General features: G+C 32.8%; 1 protein-coding gene across 1 annotated transcript; it reads left to right on the top strand.

Moving 5' to 3' along the window:
• The first annotated feature begins 72 nt into the window (after nucleotides 1-72).
• LOC139888023 (uncharacterized) lies at nucleotides 73-730 on the top strand. The gene is made up of 2 exons (XM_071871058.1): nucleotides 73-335; nucleotides 520-730. The coding sequence occupies exons 1-2, from the start codon at nucleotides 73-75 to the stop codon at nucleotides 728-730; spliced, it is 474 nt and encodes a 157-aa protein (XP_071727159.1).
• Nucleotides 731-20403: the final 19673 nt, after the last annotated feature.

Below are 20403 nucleotides of genomic sequence, written 5' to 3'. Positions count from 1 at the left end.
GTAAATCTAAGTACGGCGTATCATCCTCAGACTGACGGTCAAAGTGAACGAACCATTCAAACACTTGAGGATATGTTACGAGCTTGTGTTTTGGAATATGGGGGTTCTTGGGATACTCATATGCCGTTAGTTGAATTTGTATATAACAACTCTTATCATTCGAGTATCAAGATGCCACCATATGAAATGTTGTATGGTCGAAGATGTCGTACTCCAACATGTTGGTTAGAGGCGGGAGAAAAACAGTTTGCTGGACCAGAAATAGTTCAACAGACCGCTGAAAAAGTAGCGATTGCTCGGGAAAAGTTAAAAGTTGCAAGAGACAGGCAAAAAATGTATGTTGATCCGCGGTGAAGACCGGTAACTTTTCTTGTGGGTGAACTAGTGTATTTGAAAGTTTCACCATGGAAAGGAGTAATTCATTTCGGTAAACAAGAAAAATTAGCACCTCGCTATATTGGGCCTTTCGTATCCGGCAAGTAGTCAATGATCAAACTGTTGTGTTGGATCTTCCACCAGAATTATCCGGAATTCACGATACCTTCGCAAATGTAAGGTAGACGACGAAAGTCAGATTCTTCCTCTGCAAGATCTGAAAGTGGATATGAATAAAAAGTTAGTTGAAGAACCCGATAAGCTATTAGATAGAAAAGTCACCAAGCTTCGAAAGAAACAGATTCCTATGATGTTGGTAGAATGGAAACATAGTTTAGGATCAAACTTGACGTGAGAAACAGAAGAGTCGATGAAATCTAGATACCCTCATTTGTTCTACCATGATCAGATTCCGAGGACGAAATCTTCTTAAGGGGTAGATTTATAACACCCAGATTATTAACCCAAATGAAATAGGTAACTTTGTATCATTCTATGTTATAATTTAGATGTTATATTTAAATTATGGTTACTTGGTGAAAATCAGTTTACAAGGTAAAATAATAAATTTTGTGAGAATAAATTATTAAGTGGTCAAAAAAAAAAAAATCCGTTTCGTTAAATTGGATTTCGTTAGGACTATCAAATAAAAGTATTGTGTTTTGAATAACGAGTAAGTTGTCAAATAACAAATAATAAATATAAGTAATAATAAGTTTGTATTATTCTATGTTATAATTTAGATATTATATTTAAATTATGGTTACTTGGTGAAAATCAGTTTACAAGGTAAAATAATAAATTTTGTGAGAATAAATTATTAAGTGGTCAAAAAAAATTATCCGTTTCGTTAAATTGGATTTCGTTAGGACTATCAAATAAAAGTATTGTGTTTTGGATAACGAGTAAGTTGTCAAATAATAAATAATAAATATAAGTAATAATAAGTACTCGTATATGATTTCTATCTCGTGGTGTGAAATGGTACACCATATTAGAATTGCTAAAAAATTAATAAATAATTAGATGAGTAGTATGTATATGTATCATAAACAAGTACATATATCAAAAATTGATGAATCATATTTCTTGTTAGCTAAGATTCGATATGATTTTGACATATGTCAAGTCTATCATCTAGATTGCATGACTAAGCTGCCAAAATGATAAGTGTCATACTTGCTTGTTAAGAGTTAGTGTCATCTTAGACACATATTAATTCTAGTATGTAGACTAATACACAAGCACCTCACAAAACTTACTATAAATAGAATGGAGTCCTTAGTAGAAAACTCACACCAACATTCTACTTGCTCCCAATAATCTACTATCAAGTTGACTTTCATCCTACCTCTTTTTGTAAGTATTATTATTATTATTATTATTATGCATTCTCACTACAAGAAAAACGGGCTTATATGACCAATTTTTATTTGGTCAAAAAAGCGAAGGTCCTAAAAAACTACATATTATGACCATTATTTCTGGGCCCTAACAGGGTCATGGAAAGGGTCCTAACAGACTAATATTTAGGACCTTATAGTAATTGTGTCCTATAGTGATTGTCGGAATTTATTTAAGGTACTAAAAGGTATAACTAACAGGACACCTTTAAAAGGTCCTATCATAACTTGTGACATTTTTAAAAAAGGGTCCTATAATGGGATTAAATATGACCTTTTATTAATGGTGTCTTATATGTTGATTGACAGAATTTATTTAGGCTCCTAAAAGGTATAACTAATAGGACACTTTTTGAAGGTCCTATCATAACTTGCGACCTTTTTAAAAAGGGTTCTATAATGGGATTAAATATGACCTTTTAGTAATGGTGTCCTATATATTGATTGACGGAATTTACTTAGGGTCCTAAAAAGTATAACTAATATGACACTTTTTAAATGTCCTATTATAACTTGTGACCTTTTTAAAAAGGGTCTTATAATGGGATTTAATATGACCTTTTAGTAATGGTGTCCTATATGTTGATTTACGAAATTTATTTAGGGTCCACGAAGGTATAACTAATAGGACACTTTTTAAAGGTCCTATCATAACTTGTGACCATTTTAAAAAGGATCCTATAATGGGATTAAATAGAACTTTTTAGTAACGGTGTCCTATATGTTGATTGACGGAATTTATTTAGGGTCCTAAAAGGTATAACTAATATGACACTTTTTAAGGGTCCTATCATAACTTGCGACCTTTTTAAAAAGGGTCCTATAATGGAATTAAATAGAACCTTTTAGTAATGGTGTCATATATGTTGATTTACGGAATTTATTTAAGGTCCTAAAAGGTATAACTAATAGGACACTTTTTAAATGTCCTATTATAACTTGTGACCTTTTTAAAAAGGGTCTTATAATGGGATTTAATATGACCTTTTAGTAATTGTGTCCTATATGTTGATTGACGAAATTTATTTAGGGTCCACGAAGGTATAACTAATAGGACACTTTTTAAAGGTCCGATCATAACTTGTGACCATTTTAAAAAGGATCCTATAATGGGATTAAATAGAACTTTTTAGTAACAGTGTCCTATATGTTGATTGACGGAATTTATTTAGGATCCTAAAAGGTATAACTAATATGACACTTTTTAAGGGTCCTATCATAACTTGCGACCTTTTTAAAAAGGGTCCTATAATGGAGTTAAATAGGACCTTTTAGTAATGGTGTCATATATGTTGATTTACGGAATTTATTTAAGGTCCTAAAAGGTATAATATGACACTTTTTAAAAGGTCTCCAACATCATGAACTAGTAATATACAATCAAGTGTTTTATAAAAAGTAGAGAAGGGACTCAAACCTACGACGTCCCCTTTACATACCAACATCCTAACCATTTGATCCATTGTGTTAACCTGAAAGGTTTTTTTTTTTTTTTTTTTACATAAAACCGTTAAGAAATTTGGAGTAATATGTAAGTTAATAAAACTCCAACAACGGGTCCTATAATGGAATTAAATAGAACCTGTAAGTAATTGTGTCATATATGTTGATTGACATAATTTATTTAGAGTCCTAAAAGGTATAACTAATGGGACACTTTTTAAAAGGTTCTGTTATAACTTGTGACCTTTTTAAAAGGATCCTATAATGGGAAGATCCAATGACTTAATAGAACAAATAAATGGTGGGTCTTAATCAGAAAATAATAGAGTAGTTTATAATATAACTTAATGGATTAAAAGTTTGGTCGGAAACAATGTACGTAATTGTTAATTTAAATGGACCTTTAAAAACTACCCAAGCTAAAGAAATTGTTGTCCCTTCAACAAATATACTTTCTTTTAGTCACAATAAACATATGAAGAATTAAAAAAAATCGACAATAGATGTATGATCAATATGTAAACAGTCATAGAGAAGTTAGTCATAGAGAAGTAAAAGCAAGATATTTGTTAATCACAAAATAACTATATATAATTACTGATCCTACTCTTCATTGCAAACAAATTTTTTAGACAGAGGTTGTTATAATGAATTGGACTTGCGCAGATCAAATAAAACTCATCTTCAAAACAAAGCATATAAGTCAAATAATTAGGATCACATAATGAACAAGTTTCAGCGATGGTAAGAGAGCATACCTTAAAATCAGTCCACTAAAAACTATAACGGCATAATATCTTAAAATGTGTGGTGCACATCAAATTAACCAAAACCAACTAACCACCGTGAAATGTATCAATTTAGCTAAGATTCGTGTCTGCAAGTTTGATTTTACGTAAAAGTAATATGTAGATGATGATGGTGATGAAATGATACTGAAAATATAATGTTGTATATGTGTGTATGTATTGGAAGATATAGATATAGAAATAAATGCAAATAATAAACTAGATATAAACACAATAAAAAGGCTAAGATTCATTGATGATTGTTGAGATTTACAAGGATGATAGGATTTGGTAATTTTTGGGGAATACTTGGGGAATGAGGCTAGATGTGAGCCCAAAAAGAGCTGGTCAAGTAGCCATTTGTGAGCCCGAAAAGACAAATGGTTACAGAAATTTTAGTCCCAAGAATCATTGGACCATTTAAACATGCACAGTAAGCCAGAAAAAAACAAAAGTCGAGAAAACGAGGCACCAATAGACTTTAGAATTCTCAATCACATAAAATGAATTCAAACATTTTCCAATTAATCCAAACACATTGTAACCTGTTATAAGGATGATTGGGTACCAGTCATTAACGTGGAGAGATTTGTGCTGCTCTTATGAGAGTGCTCCCAATGGAGACATGTCTCCAGCTTAGTCTTCAGCGCCACATCAGCGCCACATCAGCACTTTTTTCCCACTTCCTTTTCAGGACTAAACCCAGGACTAAACACTCCCAACCATGACACTCCTTCCTCCCATTTTTTTTTAATTTTTTATTTTTTCAAAAATAAAATTATTTTAATTATATATATTATAAATTATAAATATTTAATAACATAAAACTAAATTTCATTGATAATTAAAAAAAAAACATTACAAATAATTAAAATTAAAACATAGAATTTAAAATAAAATTACATAAGAGTATTTTTGGCCACAATAAAAGTGGGACCCACAATAATAATAATAAAAATTAAAAATATCTCATCTTCCTCATCTACATCTACATACATATACATATACATATACATATACATATACATATACATATACATATACATATACATATACATATACATATACAGTCCATTCTTCATCTTCTCTATCTCCATCTTCAATTCATGGCTTTTAAGCTAAAAAAAAAAAAAAAGCTTTATTCTACGTCCGACCGTCCTCAAATATTTCAAGAAAGCACGAAAATGGAGACGATCGGCTGGACGGCTGCGTGGGCGGCCCCCTGGGCGGCCCGCTACCATCGGCGCCCAGGTGGGCGGTGGCTTGGGCGGGCTCCTGGACGGGATGGATGGGAGCACTCTGAGATAAGGTATAGCTTATTCAATATTATTATTAGCAGCCCATCTCTAATCGTTTCTGAAAGGCACTGAACAAAATCATTATAACACGTTAGGAGTATATATATAAATTAGAGCATAATTTAATATAAGCTAACACATTTAACTACAGAGTATATATAAAATTTGAACAAAAGATATTTTGTTGTATCAATCCAACTGGTCACAACCATTCTGTTTTGAACAGAGGAAACAACCAATCCGTAATCCTGTTTTATATTTTTCTTATCCTAACGATTTACAATAATCGATTTTGATTCATCGGATTTGTACATGTTTGTGAGATTTTTGGATCAAAAATCTTTCCCATTTAACTGTATGATTATAAACAAGGTAAAAACAAAAATGCATTAACAACAACAGACTCCATCATCAAATAATAAACCTAATCATTAAGCTGGGCATTCTCAAATCCACTAATTACATCTTGTTATCAAGCTAACTAGCTTGAATCAATGAAGTCTCGATTGCCCTAATTGAAATAGCTCAAACAAAAACCCCAATTACACTAAAATCAAAATTTCACATAATTTAAGACATAATCAAACAATCAACAGATAAATCAATACCCCATTACCAAATCTATAGTAAGACTGAATCTTTACACACCTAACAAACCAGCCAACATATAAATCAAAATCCCATCTCCATCTTACCAGAAATATTGAATCTTTACATACCTGAAGCAGCGGATCCAACAACAATAGCTTGCATAAATGGGATGAAACAAACCTGAAATAATATTAAAAAAATGCCACGCAAGTTGTTCTTCAAAAAAGAATGAAGCAAGTTACCTGACCTAAATAGGATGTACATAGAAAAATATATACAAATCAAACCTTCTCAGTTAATTTACCAATCGGGTTAAATCATTCAGTGTTCGTCGGATCAAACAAACACGAAGATCGAGTGACCTTCTCATCGGAATTGATGTGCGTTGGCAAACTAACTGTTGGAATGTGGAGACATTTAAACAAAACTAAAAAAAAAAAAAAAAAAAAGTGCCACTAAAAACTGTTTAAACACTTGCACGGATTTAGCAGATTTCGGTAAGTGTGAAACAGTGAAATGCGGCGCATCACTCAAAGGATGCGGCGCATCCATGCAGCAAAATAGTCCGAAGGTTTTAGATGCGGAGCATTGAGCTGAAATGGCGCATCAAAGGGGTCATATGCGGCGCATCCAGATCCAGATGCGGCGCATCTGGAGCTGGTACTTGAATCTGAAACGTGAAAAACTATAGGGATGCGGCGCATCTCTTTCAAATGCGGCGCATCGCCTCTCTGTCAGCAATTTGGCAAGTTGCAACCTTTACATCCGAGCATGCTTTGACCTCCTTTCACTTTAGGTGCAAAGTTGATCACTTTACACCTAAAATTAGGGTTGTGATCATGCCAATACAAGGTGAAAAGCATTGCTAGTTGGTTTATCTTTCATGATTGCTAGCACACTTGATGATCAAGTTGAAGTTTCATGGTGTTCTTGTTTTCTCTATATATAGAACTCATTGTATGCAATTGTAATACACCACATACAAATATTCAGTAAATAAACACTCTCTAGTTGGTCCGTGGACTAAAGCAATCACAACGATTGCATATAAACACGTTATCTCTTGTGTCGATTTACATTTTTCGCATTTATATTCTTTCGTTCATTGAGTGGGTTAGTGATCTTAAAGAATCACTTGCGTTGTTTGGGTCCTAATATCCTTGCACTAACTTGCTCCGACACCGTGGGCGGTGATGTTATAAGTGGAGATCGGTGGCGGCCTTGAAGATTCCGATGAGTAGGTACGGCGGTGACGGTTTAACCTTCGAACAGTCGTTAGTTAACTAGGAAGGGTAAGGGAAACTGAGATTGCTACAATAAATTAATTTTTACTCTAAATTAATTTGGTCTTGACTTTTAGAGAACGGGGCAAGTTTGTTATATAAATTGATGAATGTGTTGGTGAGGCACATATGGATCTTGAGGAATGTAATGGTGTGTTAGTAGAATTGATTGTAGTTGGTGGTGAGTGGGACCAAAGTGAAGGGATGTCAAATATTTTTGGTGAACGAGAGGGAAATTGCCAGCCAAAATCTGAGAAATGAAAGGCGAATTTGTTTGACAAAATTAAATAGAGAAAAGTATAGACACGAGTGCAATTCTAATTTTTCTTTACTCTCTAACTATTTTTTATTCATACAACCTAATATACTTTAAATTATTGTAGAGTACAAAGTACAATATTATAAAGCGTATTTGATTGTGTATAGATAAAAAATGGTTATATACAAATCATCTACCATAAAATAAGAATAATACATTACTACATAAAATATTTTGTTCATTTACAACCATAGTACTACATAAAGTTGTTTTACTTAGAGACAAATTACTAGTTTGATTGGACAATGAATGAGTGGTAACGAGATATAATTGTTTAACATATGGTTTGTAAAAATCGTTAGGTATATTCGGCTTTGAAATTTTTGCAAGCAAAACTGAAAACCGAATTCAAAATGAAAACCGAACCGAAACCGAAACCAAAAACCAAATTCGAATTCGGTTCGGTTTCGGTTAGAACCGAAAATCATGAAAAAAATTCAAAACTATTGTAATTTAATTGTGGGGTTACTGATTTCTTAGTAATTTACAACTTAAAACCATGATATACTATTAAATTATCAAAAATTCGATTATTTGTTTTTATTTACAGCTTAATTGTGAAGTTTACTGCTTCCGCTATTAAGAAGACGGACATAATAATTTGAGTAAAATAAATATAATGTAGGCCACCTAATCGTGATATGAGTGAGAGCCTATTTAAACGATTAGATCCGAAAATATAATGACATTAAAATATAAATATATAAATTATATATTAAAATTGTAGAATTCGGTTTTCGGTTTAACCGAATTCATAATTTTCAAAATTGAAAACCGAACTGAAAATCGAATTCAAATTCGGTTTCGGTTTTACTCAATACCGTATTTCAAATTCTGTTTTGGTTTGATTCCGGTTTAGTTTTCGTGTTAAACGGTTTCAAACCAAATACTGACCACCTCTAACTTTTGTCTATAGTGATATTAGTGTGTTGACCATCTTTATTTGCTTTTTCTACTAACTTTTACATAATGTACAATTTTGTATGCATCACATACAAATTTCAATTTTCTATATAACTTACAATATTATCAACATAATGTATAAGTACAAGTAAATATACAACATGCACTATATTTTTTTTTTTTTTGATAATCAAATTCATAAATGAAATAATTTATCATGAACTATGATTTAAGAACAACAAAATTGTTGGTCCCTTGATTAACAACAGGAGTATTGTAGATGGGGGTTGAATACAATTCTTTTGTTTAACTTAACAGTTATAGCAGTTTAGTATTCAAGCAAGTAATCTAAATGAGAGTCAAAGGTAATTTTCAAATATTTATTCTTTATTGATATGAATCACAAAGAATTACAACTATCCTTGGCGGAATGATAGTTGGTTGATACAAATTATACCTAAGTTATAGCTATCGAGGTTATCTTAATCTATTACAAGTTTTGACCCTCAATAAATAAACCCACACCACTACATATTACAATAGTGAATACTTCTATTTATTATAGTCCTATAAACCGTGTAATTGATCTATTATCCACTGGTACATAGGATGTCTGTACTTGTGGAGATAACTGCATCAGTGAGCGTGCTCTCCTCTTTCCTCTTTGATAGCTATTTGCAGGAACACCTCAATTCGGTTTGACACCACTATTTGAATAAACAAATATAATGTTGTGTTCCTAGGCGTTGACAAAGAATTACACATGTCTGCACATGCGTTAAACTTCTGCATTCCCACGTGGTATTGTAAGGTCACTTGTCAGCCGCCGACACGTGTCCTTTTCTATTCAACTTTGTCTTTGACATCTATTGAATAATAAAATTGATGTAGACCACTCAGGAAACCACTATGCTTGTAATGAAGCATAGCTGTCTTCGTGTAGTATGCTGCTTACCAGCCATGCTGGTTCTTCTATGCTGAGTCCCTTGATCTTCATGATTTGATGGGCACACATCCTGTGCTAAATGAAGAATATTGTCTACCTTGTGCTGGTAGACTAGGCAGCATACAAAACACTCGACCCAACAACAAATGATGTATATACATAACTAAACCTATGCTGGCTGCACATAACACTTTAGTGTACATATTTGCTGTTTTGTCATAATTAAATCATTAATTATTTTGGGGACTCAACAAAAATATTTATTTTATTAATATGAAAATTTTAATGGTAGAGTAATTCATAAAGTGTTATTCGGTAGTTGTTCGGTTGTCTGATGGTAGTCAGGTGATGGTTCGATTGTCCGGTGGTGGTCAGGTGGTGGTTCGTTGTCCGGTGGTGGTCTGGTTATCCGATGATGGTTCAGCGGTGGTCTTGTGGAGCAACACGCCAACACCATACCAACAAACCACCACCAGATCACCGAACCACCAAACTAACGTCGGAGCAACAGACCACCACCAGACCAACAGACTGCCACCATACCACCAGCAGAGCAATAAACCGCCACTGGACCAACAGACCAACAGACAATAGCTATACAAATTATTAAGAGTTATATAAACACAACCCTGATAGCTATACTTAAGAATTTAGAGCACAGTTGTGAGGACCCGTCCTAATCCATCTGGACGAAGTCATCAACATTTGGTCCCATTGCGAGGTACTGACCTAAATATGCCATGAATGTGTAGTGATCCGAACTTTTCTATGTTTATATATATATTAAATGAAATTGTTATTTACATGATTAAGTGTTTCCAACATGTTAAGCAGTCAAACTTGTTAAGACTTGATTAATTGAAATAGGTTTCATATAGACAATTGACCACCCAAGTTGACCGGTGATTCACGAACGTTAAAACTTATAAAAACTATATGATGACATATATATGGATACATATATAGTTAACATGATATTATGATAAGTAAACATATCATTAAGTATATTAACAATGAACTACATATGTAAAAACAAGACTACTAACTTAATGATTTTGAAACGAGACATATATGTAACGATTATCGTTGTAACGACATTTAATGTATATATATCATATTAAGAGATATTCATACATAATAATATCATGATAATATAATAATTTAAAATCTCATTTAATATTATAAACATTGGGTTAACAGCATTTAACAAGATCGTTAACCTAAAGGTTTCAAAACAACACTTACATGTAACAACTAACGATGACTTAACGACTCATTTAAAATGTATATACATGTAGTGTTTTAATATGTATTCATACACTTTTGAAAGACTTCAAGACACTTATCAAAATACTTCTACTTAACAAAAATGCTTACAATTACATCATCGTTCAGTTTCATCAACAATTCTACTCGTATGCACCCGTATTCGTACTCGTACAATACACAGCTTTTAGATGTATGTACTGTTGGTATATACACTCCAATGATCAGCTCTTAGCAGCCCATGTGAGTCACCTAACACATGTGGGAACCATCATTTGGCAACTAGCATGAAATATCTCATAAAATTACAAAAATATGAGTAATCATTCATGACTTATTTACATGAAAACAAAATTACATATCCTTTATATCTAATCCATACACCAACGACCAAAAACACCTACAAACACTTTCATTCTTCAATTTTCTTCATCTAATTAATCTCTCTCAAGTTCTATCTTCAAGTTCTAAGTGTTCTTCATAAATTCTATAAGTTCTAGTTTCATAAAATCAAGAATACTTCCAAGTTTGCTAGCTTACTTCCAATCTTGTAGAGTGATCATCCAAACTCAAGAAATCTTTCTTATTTACAGTAAGATATCTTTCTAATACAAGGTAATACTCATATTCAAACTTTGATTCAATTTCTATAACTATAACAATCTTATTTCGAGTGAAAATCTTACTTGAACTGTTTTCGTGTCATGATTCTGCTTCAAGAACTTTCAAGCCATCCAAGGATCCTTTGAAGCTAGATCCATTTTTCTCATTTCCAGTATCTTTATCCAGAAAACTTGAGGTAGTAATGATGTTCATAACATCATTCGATTCGTACATATAAAGCTATCTTATTCGAAGGTTTAAACTTGTAATCACTAGAACATTGTTTAGTTAATTCTAAACTTGTTCGCAAATAAAAGTTAATCCTTCTAACTTGACTTTTAAAATCAACTAAACACATGTTCTATATCTATATGATATGCTAACTTAATGATTTAAAACCTGAAAACACGAAAAACACCGTAAAACCGGATTTACGCCGTCGTAGTAACACCGCGGGCTGTTTTGGGTTAGTTAATTAAAAACTATGATAAACTTTGATTTAAAAGTTGTTATTCTGGGAAAATGATTTTTATTATGAACATGAAACTATATCCAAAAATCATGGTTAAACTCAAAGTGGAAGTATGTTTTCTAAAATGGTCATCTAGACGTCGTTCTTTCGACTGAAATGACTACCTTTACAAAAACAACTTGTAACTTATTTTTCCGACTATAAACCTATACTTTTTCTGTTTAGATTCATAAAATATAGTTCAATATGAAACTATAGCAATTTGATTCACTCAAAACGGATTTAAAATGAAGAAGTTATGGGTAAAACAAGATTGGATAATTTTTCTCATTTTAGCTACGTGAAAATTGGTAACAAATCTATTCCAACCATAACTTAATCAACTTGTATTGTATATTTTGTAATCTTGAGATACCATAGACACGTATACAATGTTTCGACCTATCATGTCGACACATCTATATATATTTCGGAACAACCATAGACACTCTATATGTGAATGTTGGAGTTAGTTATACAGGGTTGAGGTTGATTCCAAAATATATATAGTTTGAGTTGTGATCAATACTGAGATATGTATACACTGGGTCGTGGATTGATTTAAGATAATATATATCGATTTATTTCTGTACATCTAACTGTGGACAACTAGTTGTAGGTTACTAACTGATGTTATGCGAGGTGTATATAAAATAGTTATTAATTTTAGCAGAAAACACTATTAAATATGATACAATTTTACACAAGATATTTATTTATTTATAGAATGGATATACTTAAACCTTGCTACAACACTTATAGGCAGTGTACCTAATCGTACAGTAGTGTAGTTTTTAGTAAGTCCGGTTCGTTCCACAGGGAAATCTTTAAACAAAGCTCAACGCTATATTAGTTTACTTTTATAAAAATACAAATATATATATAAGTAATATTATTATTATAAAGGGGGGTTTTTACCGTTTAATGACCGGTTTGTCGATTTTAAAACTTTAGTCGCAGTTAAAACCTAATGTAAAATATAAAATAAATACAAGACTTAAATTAAAGCGTAAAGTAAATAACGATAATGAAATTGCGAATAATAAAAATGCGATAAAATAAAATTGCGATAATTAAAAAGTACGATAATTAAAAGTGCGATTAAATAACAATAAATAAAAGTGCGATAATTAGAAGTGCAATTAAATATAAAATAAAGGAAATTAAATATGAAATAAAAGAATTATGCTTATTTAAACTTCCGTAATCATGATGTTCGACGTGTTGATTTTAGTTTTATGCCCATGGGTTAATTGTCCTTTGTCCTGGATTATTTAATATGTCCGTCTGGTTTTTGTCCATAACAGTCCATCAGTCATAAATATAAAGTGCAAGTGTCCTTGTCAAATTATTATTATACCCGAAGTTAAATATTCCAACTAATTGGGGATTCGAATTGTAACAAGGTTTTAATACTTTGTTTAATGAATACACCAGGTTATCGACTGCGTGTAAACCAAGGTTTTACTACTTTGTTAACAATTACACCAATTACCCTTGAATGTAATTTCACCCCTGTTTTAATTATTCTAGTGGCGATTAATCCATTCCCGTGTCCGGTTAAATGAACGATTATTCGTACATATAAATACCCCGCCCATCGTGTCCGATCGAGTGTATATGGTAAATTATAGGGACGTCCAATTGTAAATCTTTATATTAACATTAACAAACTTTCATTTAGTTAAACAAATATAAAGCCCATTAATAGCCCATAGTCTAATTTCCACAAGTGTCGTTCTTTTGTCCAAACCCCAATTATGGTACAAAGCCCAATTACCCAATTTTAGTAATTAGCCCAACATCATGATTACTTCGTTTTAAATAAGCATAATAATAACTTAGCTACGAGACATTAATATAAAAAGGTTGAACATAACTTACAATGATTAAAAATAGCGTAGCGTTACACGGACAGAATTTCGACTTATACCCTTACAACATTCGCTAACATACCCTTATTATTAGAATTAAAATTAAAATTAAAATTAAAATATAAATTATATATATATATATCGTATATATGAGAGAGAGAGATATTTTCTGTGTTTAAAACTCGGCAGAAAACTGGCTTTATATAGGACCTGACCAGCATTTTCACTCCATGCGACTCGCATGGATTTTGTGCCTCTGGCCATGCGAGTCGCATGGCCACCCTGGATCCAGCCAAATTGGTTTGTTTTCTTCTTGCCGACGTAATATAATAATAATATATAATATAATATATAATTATATATAATTATATATATATTATATTATATTCTTGTGCATAGTAGACTAGATATTTTTGGTCCGTTGCGTCGGGCGTTTCTTCTTGGCTCAGGTCCCGGTTCCGGATTTTCGGACGTCTTCGCGTATTATTTTATATCGTGTACTTTGCGTCTTGTAACTTGTACTCTTGTCATTTTGAGACGTTCCTCATCAATATTTTGAACCTTTTTAGTTGTATCTTGTACTTTTTAGCTCTTTGGACCTTTTTGTCTTCAATTTGTCGAATCTGCCTTTTGTCTTCACTTTTTAATATTTAAACGAATATTGCTTGTAAATCGAACAATACCAACTAAAATCTTGTCTTTCTTGGGGAATAATGCTATAAAATATATGTTCCTTTTTAGCCTTATCAATATCCCCATACTTGAGCGTTGCTTGTCCTCAAGCAATACAGTCTTGAAATAAAAACATACAAATCACTTCTTTATTCTTCACACTTTATACATCAGTGATTTTGATATGGCGGTATAAACAATGATAGTAACGATGTGGTTAAGGTGGGTGTGTCTTTTATAGTTGCCTCGGGTTTAGGTCAACGACACTGGCAATCAAATAGCCGATTTACTTTCGGTTTCCAAAGCAAAGTGCACATTTGAAAGGCGGTTTACAGTCCCACATGACTTATAAAAATGTAGATCCTTAAGGAAATTGGATCTTTATGAAAACATTTGATCTTTTGAAAATTCAAGCTAGATTTTATCCTAGACAAGTTTTCTGATTTAATCCATTCTTTGGTGTTGCAAAATATATTTGTGGATCAATATTTTGGCTTAAAACTTTTAGGTTCGTGTAATCCACTGCTATCCTGGTATCGGAAAGCACACATCCAGTTTACTTGTTCCGTATATTAACTTTCGGTAAACTACCGTCCGGTTGTAAAGGAAAGCGATGAACAAGAAACTGTTAAGGCAATGTCCCGTGACATGCAGATGATTATGGTTTTTTAACGTGTCGGATGCTAGAACTATCCTTGGTAGGAGCAATAGTAAAGATCATCCTATGATTTTTCGGTCTGGCACAAGGTCCTGTCTCCGACCATGCTATGCAACCACCGTTCTTACGGTTGACACCTGATTTGGTTCAGGTGACCTAATGAATTCCAGGTGAATTCCTAGGATTTTGCGTTCAATGGTAATGAACGCATTGAAAATGGGTTTTCAGAAAACAAATTGTTTTGTAATTTTTATCAAAATATTTTCTCGTTCAAGCTCGAGTTTAGATATCATCGAATTCCATGAGTTTGAATTCTCAATCTTTAAGGTCAATCTCAAGGATTGAGTAATATCAGGCTTAAAAGCTGATTTTTGATCTTTAAAGGAGATTATCCTTTCTGGGGATCTGATTCATTAGTCTTATCAAGCTAATTTGCACGGTGCCCCCCATTGTACGAGATAAATCCTTCTCATGGTTAGGATAAATCTGACCACTTGGCGACCCTGTTTAATGCTGAGGTCCGTGGATTTCCTGCTGATTTTAGTGATGACTTTTCTAGATTTTTCGTCAACCTACAGCTGGTCTGGACGACAACTTCATGACCTAAATCAAGAAGCGCGTGTCTTTTTCGGAAGACTTTACTTCCTTCTAATGATGGAATTGATTCATCGTGTAGATCCATCTCTTCTTTTCTTTCATCGGGTAAAAAAATTTAGTTTAGTTCAAAGCAAAAGTATTTTCCCACACTTGGCTTTTATTTTCCTTTTTATCGTCCTCTATTCCATTTTAAATGAATTTTAACATTTTAGTTTGTTTCTCAATTTATGTCCTTTCCGAGGTAACAATAATTTCGGTGTTAAAACCTAGTTTTATCGTTCATAAATATGTATAAACATGATTTTGAGTTCATTTAATTGAAAATTTTTGTAAAATTTTACTAGAATTGGGTAGTTAGTATATAAGACTAGGGCTGTTCTTTATTATCAGAGAGCACTAGATTCTAATACAACTACTGCTTTACTAGTATTTTTAATGGTAACCAAGTGTATAAAGTTCAAAAATTTTAAAATCCGAAAGAATTTAACCCCTTCCCACACTTAAGATCTTGCAATGCCCTCATTTGCAAGAAATCAGTAACAATTTAAATTATTGAGGGTGATTTGTGTGAAAATGATTAAATTTTTACCAAAGTTTCCAAATATATTGGCGTTTGTTTGCTGAATGATAAATGGTGCACGTCATTTGTTCATTTCGTCTTGTTGTTATTTCACATATATTTTGCATCATTGTCGTCAAAATTACTTGCTTTTGCTGAACTTAATGCCAGTCTTTGAAAACGCGTTGTTTTACCCTGTTGTGTACATAACATAAAATACATACAATACAAATATAATCATACATGCAATTTGAAATGGAACTTTGGCATCCCACTTTCAAACTATAAGAAAAATATTAGTACATAATAATAAAAAGAATATCAAACATTACATAAACGTAATAAAATGTTAAGTGTTTAAAATAAAAATAAAAATTATAAATTACCAACTTATCTCTACTGATCAGGAGGTGGGTTAGGAGGAAAATTAGGATATGGATCCCAATTCATGTTCGCGTCCGGGTTCCATGGCTGATTATAGGTGAACTGGTATGCTGCGTCATAATCATATAAATCATAGGGTGGTCTCATTTCTGGCTGATGTGCGGGATAGTATGCGGGTCGGGTCGGATAATACATCTCGCCAGGCTGCAACTGGCTTATAATTTGGCGCTGATGATAATCCCATCGGCCATGCTCTCGTTGCCGGGAATGCTCGTAGTCATTCCGACGTTGCCATGCCTCGTACTGCATATGCCTATCATAGTTCGTCATGTATTCATCCTCCATACGAACGCCTAAATCAAGAGCAGTCTCCCGAACAACTCCTATAATGTTGTTCGCCTCTTCCATTTCGTCATCCGAACCTCTTTCTACCTGTCGCTGAGGTCCCTCGTATCGATATACCCGACCACGTCTCATCAATAATACCCTTGCACCGTGATAAAGGTTTGAACTTATAGTTTCACCTTCGTCCTCTATTTCGTTCATTGGACCCCCTTGGTGCTTATCCACACCTAAATACTCTCCAATGAGAGTAATGAAAATACCACCACCTATAATACTCCCCGATTTCATCCCCGAAACTACATTAGCGAGATAATAACCAACACAATAAGGAATGTTAACGAAACTCCTCGGGTCTCTAATACACTTGAGGTAGAACAAATCGTTTACGGTCAATTTCTCTTTATTCTTACCCCTTTGTGTAATTGTGTTTGCTAAGAATCTATGAATCACCCGGAGTTCAGCTCTATCTATATCTAAGTATGTATGATTTCCACTGGCGTGAAATTCATTAAAGTGGGACATACGCCTCCAGACGGCGTTAATATCAAATTCCCTATCTATCCTTTCTCCTTGGGCAATCAGGCTATTACAGTCGGGGCTCAAAAGTTCAGCAGGGGTGTAAATCTGTAAGGCCCTGGCTAAATCTATCATGGACATTCTGTACATGCGTCCACCTAACAGAAATCTAATAAAGCTTCTATCATCTATCCTCCTAACATCACTGTTTAACTTAATAGTACTAAGTAATTATATATACCATTCCCTATATATGGTTCTACGAATGGAAAATAGGCGCATCCAATCGTTAAACTGAGAATTACCATACCTTTGCACCAATAATTCCCGAATCGGTTCGGCAAGGTCAACTGTTTCCAAAGGTACCCAGTCAATTGCCCTTGGCATTTCAACAACCTTAAAGTAGAGAATGTGCATGTTCTTTTGATAATCTGGATACTCTATCCAACATCGATCAAATCTCAGATTTGGGTGTAACTGATCTTCATTAATGTCTAAGCTCAGAATCATTTGATGTGGAGCGAATTGACGAAACTGATTCATGAATAATTGATCTTGATCGTGATATGGAATATGTTGATCCTCATGTTGTTCTTCTTCTTGTTGCATATGTTGTTCTTGTTCATAAAACATTTCTGGTTCGGGCTCTGGTTGTCTGGACGATGATGCACCGTCCGTATCTGTATTTCTCTGCAAAACACATTAAACACAAAATTTGTGCATCCAAATATGCATTAGTGTTAGCAAAATAATAACTTGAAACAATTATGATGACATGTTCAATTCATAACACATTTTATACACATTTTCTTAACAATAACAATTCTACACTTTTACATACGAAAATGTGTACAATGTTTTATCACATTTAAACTCTTAAACATGTCAACAATAATCATTATAGCAATTAAACACTTGTTACATGGCATTCAAATCAAACTAGTGCTCATTTTCATATTTTTGTCAAGTCTACACTTTGTCAAATAAGCATATACGAAAAATGTACATCAATTTCATAAGCATTTATCTCAAATAACATGCCAAAATAATCACTACTAGCAATGAAACAAGTTTCAAATGGCCTTTATATCAATTTAACCTAGTTCATGAATTTTTAGACTTAAAAAGTCTACTTTAATTCTCAAAATCATGTTTAGGCTCAAAGTTTGGATCAATTAACTACCTAAACATGTTACACTACTTAATTTAGCAACAATTCATGACAAAAATCGGCCATAACCTGTTTATATCAAAAAGACCCAAATTGCTCAAGAACACAAACCCTAGATTCTTAAAAATTTGAAGTTTTTAGCTTCAATTCATGTTAAATAGCTTCTATCTAGGATATACATGCATAATATAACAACAATTTAGCTCTAATTACACCTAAATTTAACAAAATCAAAATATAAAATTTCTAGCTCAAGAACACAAAAATTCGAATTTAAAGAGATTAGGGGTGAAATCTTTACCTTTCTCCTGAAGGGGTTGAGACTACTGAATCTAGGCATGATTGTTGTGAAGTTTTGCAAGAAATTTGGTGAATTTTGGTGAAAAATTGAGAGAGTTTTGAGAGATTTTCGTGTTTGTGTATGTGTGTTGTGAAAGAAAAACAGATCGACTGAGTTTTTTAAACCTGACCAGTTTTTGGCTCCCATGCGAGTCGCATGATTTAAGCCTTTCCCCCATGCGAGTCGCATGGGGGTATTTTCCAGGTAATTTTTTTTTTTTTTTTTTTTTTTTTTTTTTTTATAAAAACCTTATACTTTTAAAACATAAAATTTAATAAAATTTTAAAAATTTTGTTTCTTTTTAAGACGAGGTCGTTTCGGGACGATGCCCTTGGTAGTGATGTCGCATCCTTGGTAGAATATTTGTACTATTTGACAGGTGTCTAAACCATGTTGCGGACATCCTCTTAATAACTTTCCATATCTTGTCCACGCCTCATATAGAGTTTCATTTGGCTTCTGTGTGAACGTAACAATTTCTGCTTGAAGTCTTACGACTTTAGATGCAGGAAAAAATTGTTTAAGAAATTTGTATGGTAAATATTAATTTAAGATTTAAATATTAATTTACAATATTAATTTAAGATTTAAATATTAATTTTAAAAATATGGTAAAAATAAAATTAAAAATCTTTTTGTCTTTTTATCCCACTTTAATCAATCAAATATTATCAAAAATATGCGCCCCTCTCTTCGGTAAAGTAATTTCGGTTCCAAGACCTAATTTAACTCATGACGAATTTTTGAAATATTTTGGGTTGATTGATTAAAGATATTTATACCTTAAGAATAAACGTTAAATTTCGCAGTGATGTAATAAATTTTTGAATGATATCAATAATTTCGGTCGCCAAACCTAATTTTATTCAATACCAATTTAATACTTTTTAGCGAACAAATTAGCGTTTATTATCAAAAGGTTAAAAATAAAAAAAATAAAAATTGTACAGACATACCTGTGAAATAGATTTCTTAGTTATATGATCTATTCCATTCATAAGATAGTCGGTTTAATTGGTTTTCCATGGCTACATAGGCGTAACCTCGAGCATTCAGTATCTTTTCTTCTAAACATATGAACGGTCCGTCTCTGCATAAAGTAACAAATTCGGTATTTGAATAGGTTTGATTATTTGAACATTTACCTCCATGTGACCATTTTCCGCATTTGTGACATCGTTCTAGGTGTCGTGCTCTTCTTTTCGCTGCGGATTTTGATTTTCCTTTACCAAATTGTAACTTATTATCTTCGCATCTGGATTCTTTTCTAACTCCGTCCATTCTTTCTCTGATTACTGATACTAATTCGCTCGGTAGTATGTCATTATTTCTTTTAGTGATCAAAGCGTGTAGCATTAGACCATGGTTTAGTTCACAGGCAGTCTTCATTTCGTAAAAACCTAAAAAAATAAAAATTCAGAATGGGGGGAGAAGACTAGTTCTTTAGGGTCTGCTAGGGAAAGACCATTCGGGTTCCATTTTCGAGAACTACACGAAAACAGACAATCTAACTCTAACAGAAATACATATTATCCTTTAAAGACTTGATTCTCCCCAC

The sequence above is a fragment of the Rutidosis leptorrhynchoides genome, chromosome 2, assembly GCF_046630445.1.
Source record: "Rutidosis leptorrhynchoides isolate AG116_Rl617_1_P2 chromosome 2, CSIRO_AGI_Rlap_v1, whole genome shotgun sequence".
In the NCBI taxonomy this organism is placed as follows: domain Eukaryota; kingdom Viridiplantae; phylum Streptophyta; class Magnoliopsida; order Asterales; family Asteraceae; genus Rutidosis; species Rutidosis leptorrhynchoides.
This window is presented reverse-complemented; position numbering and strand designations above follow the sequence as displayed.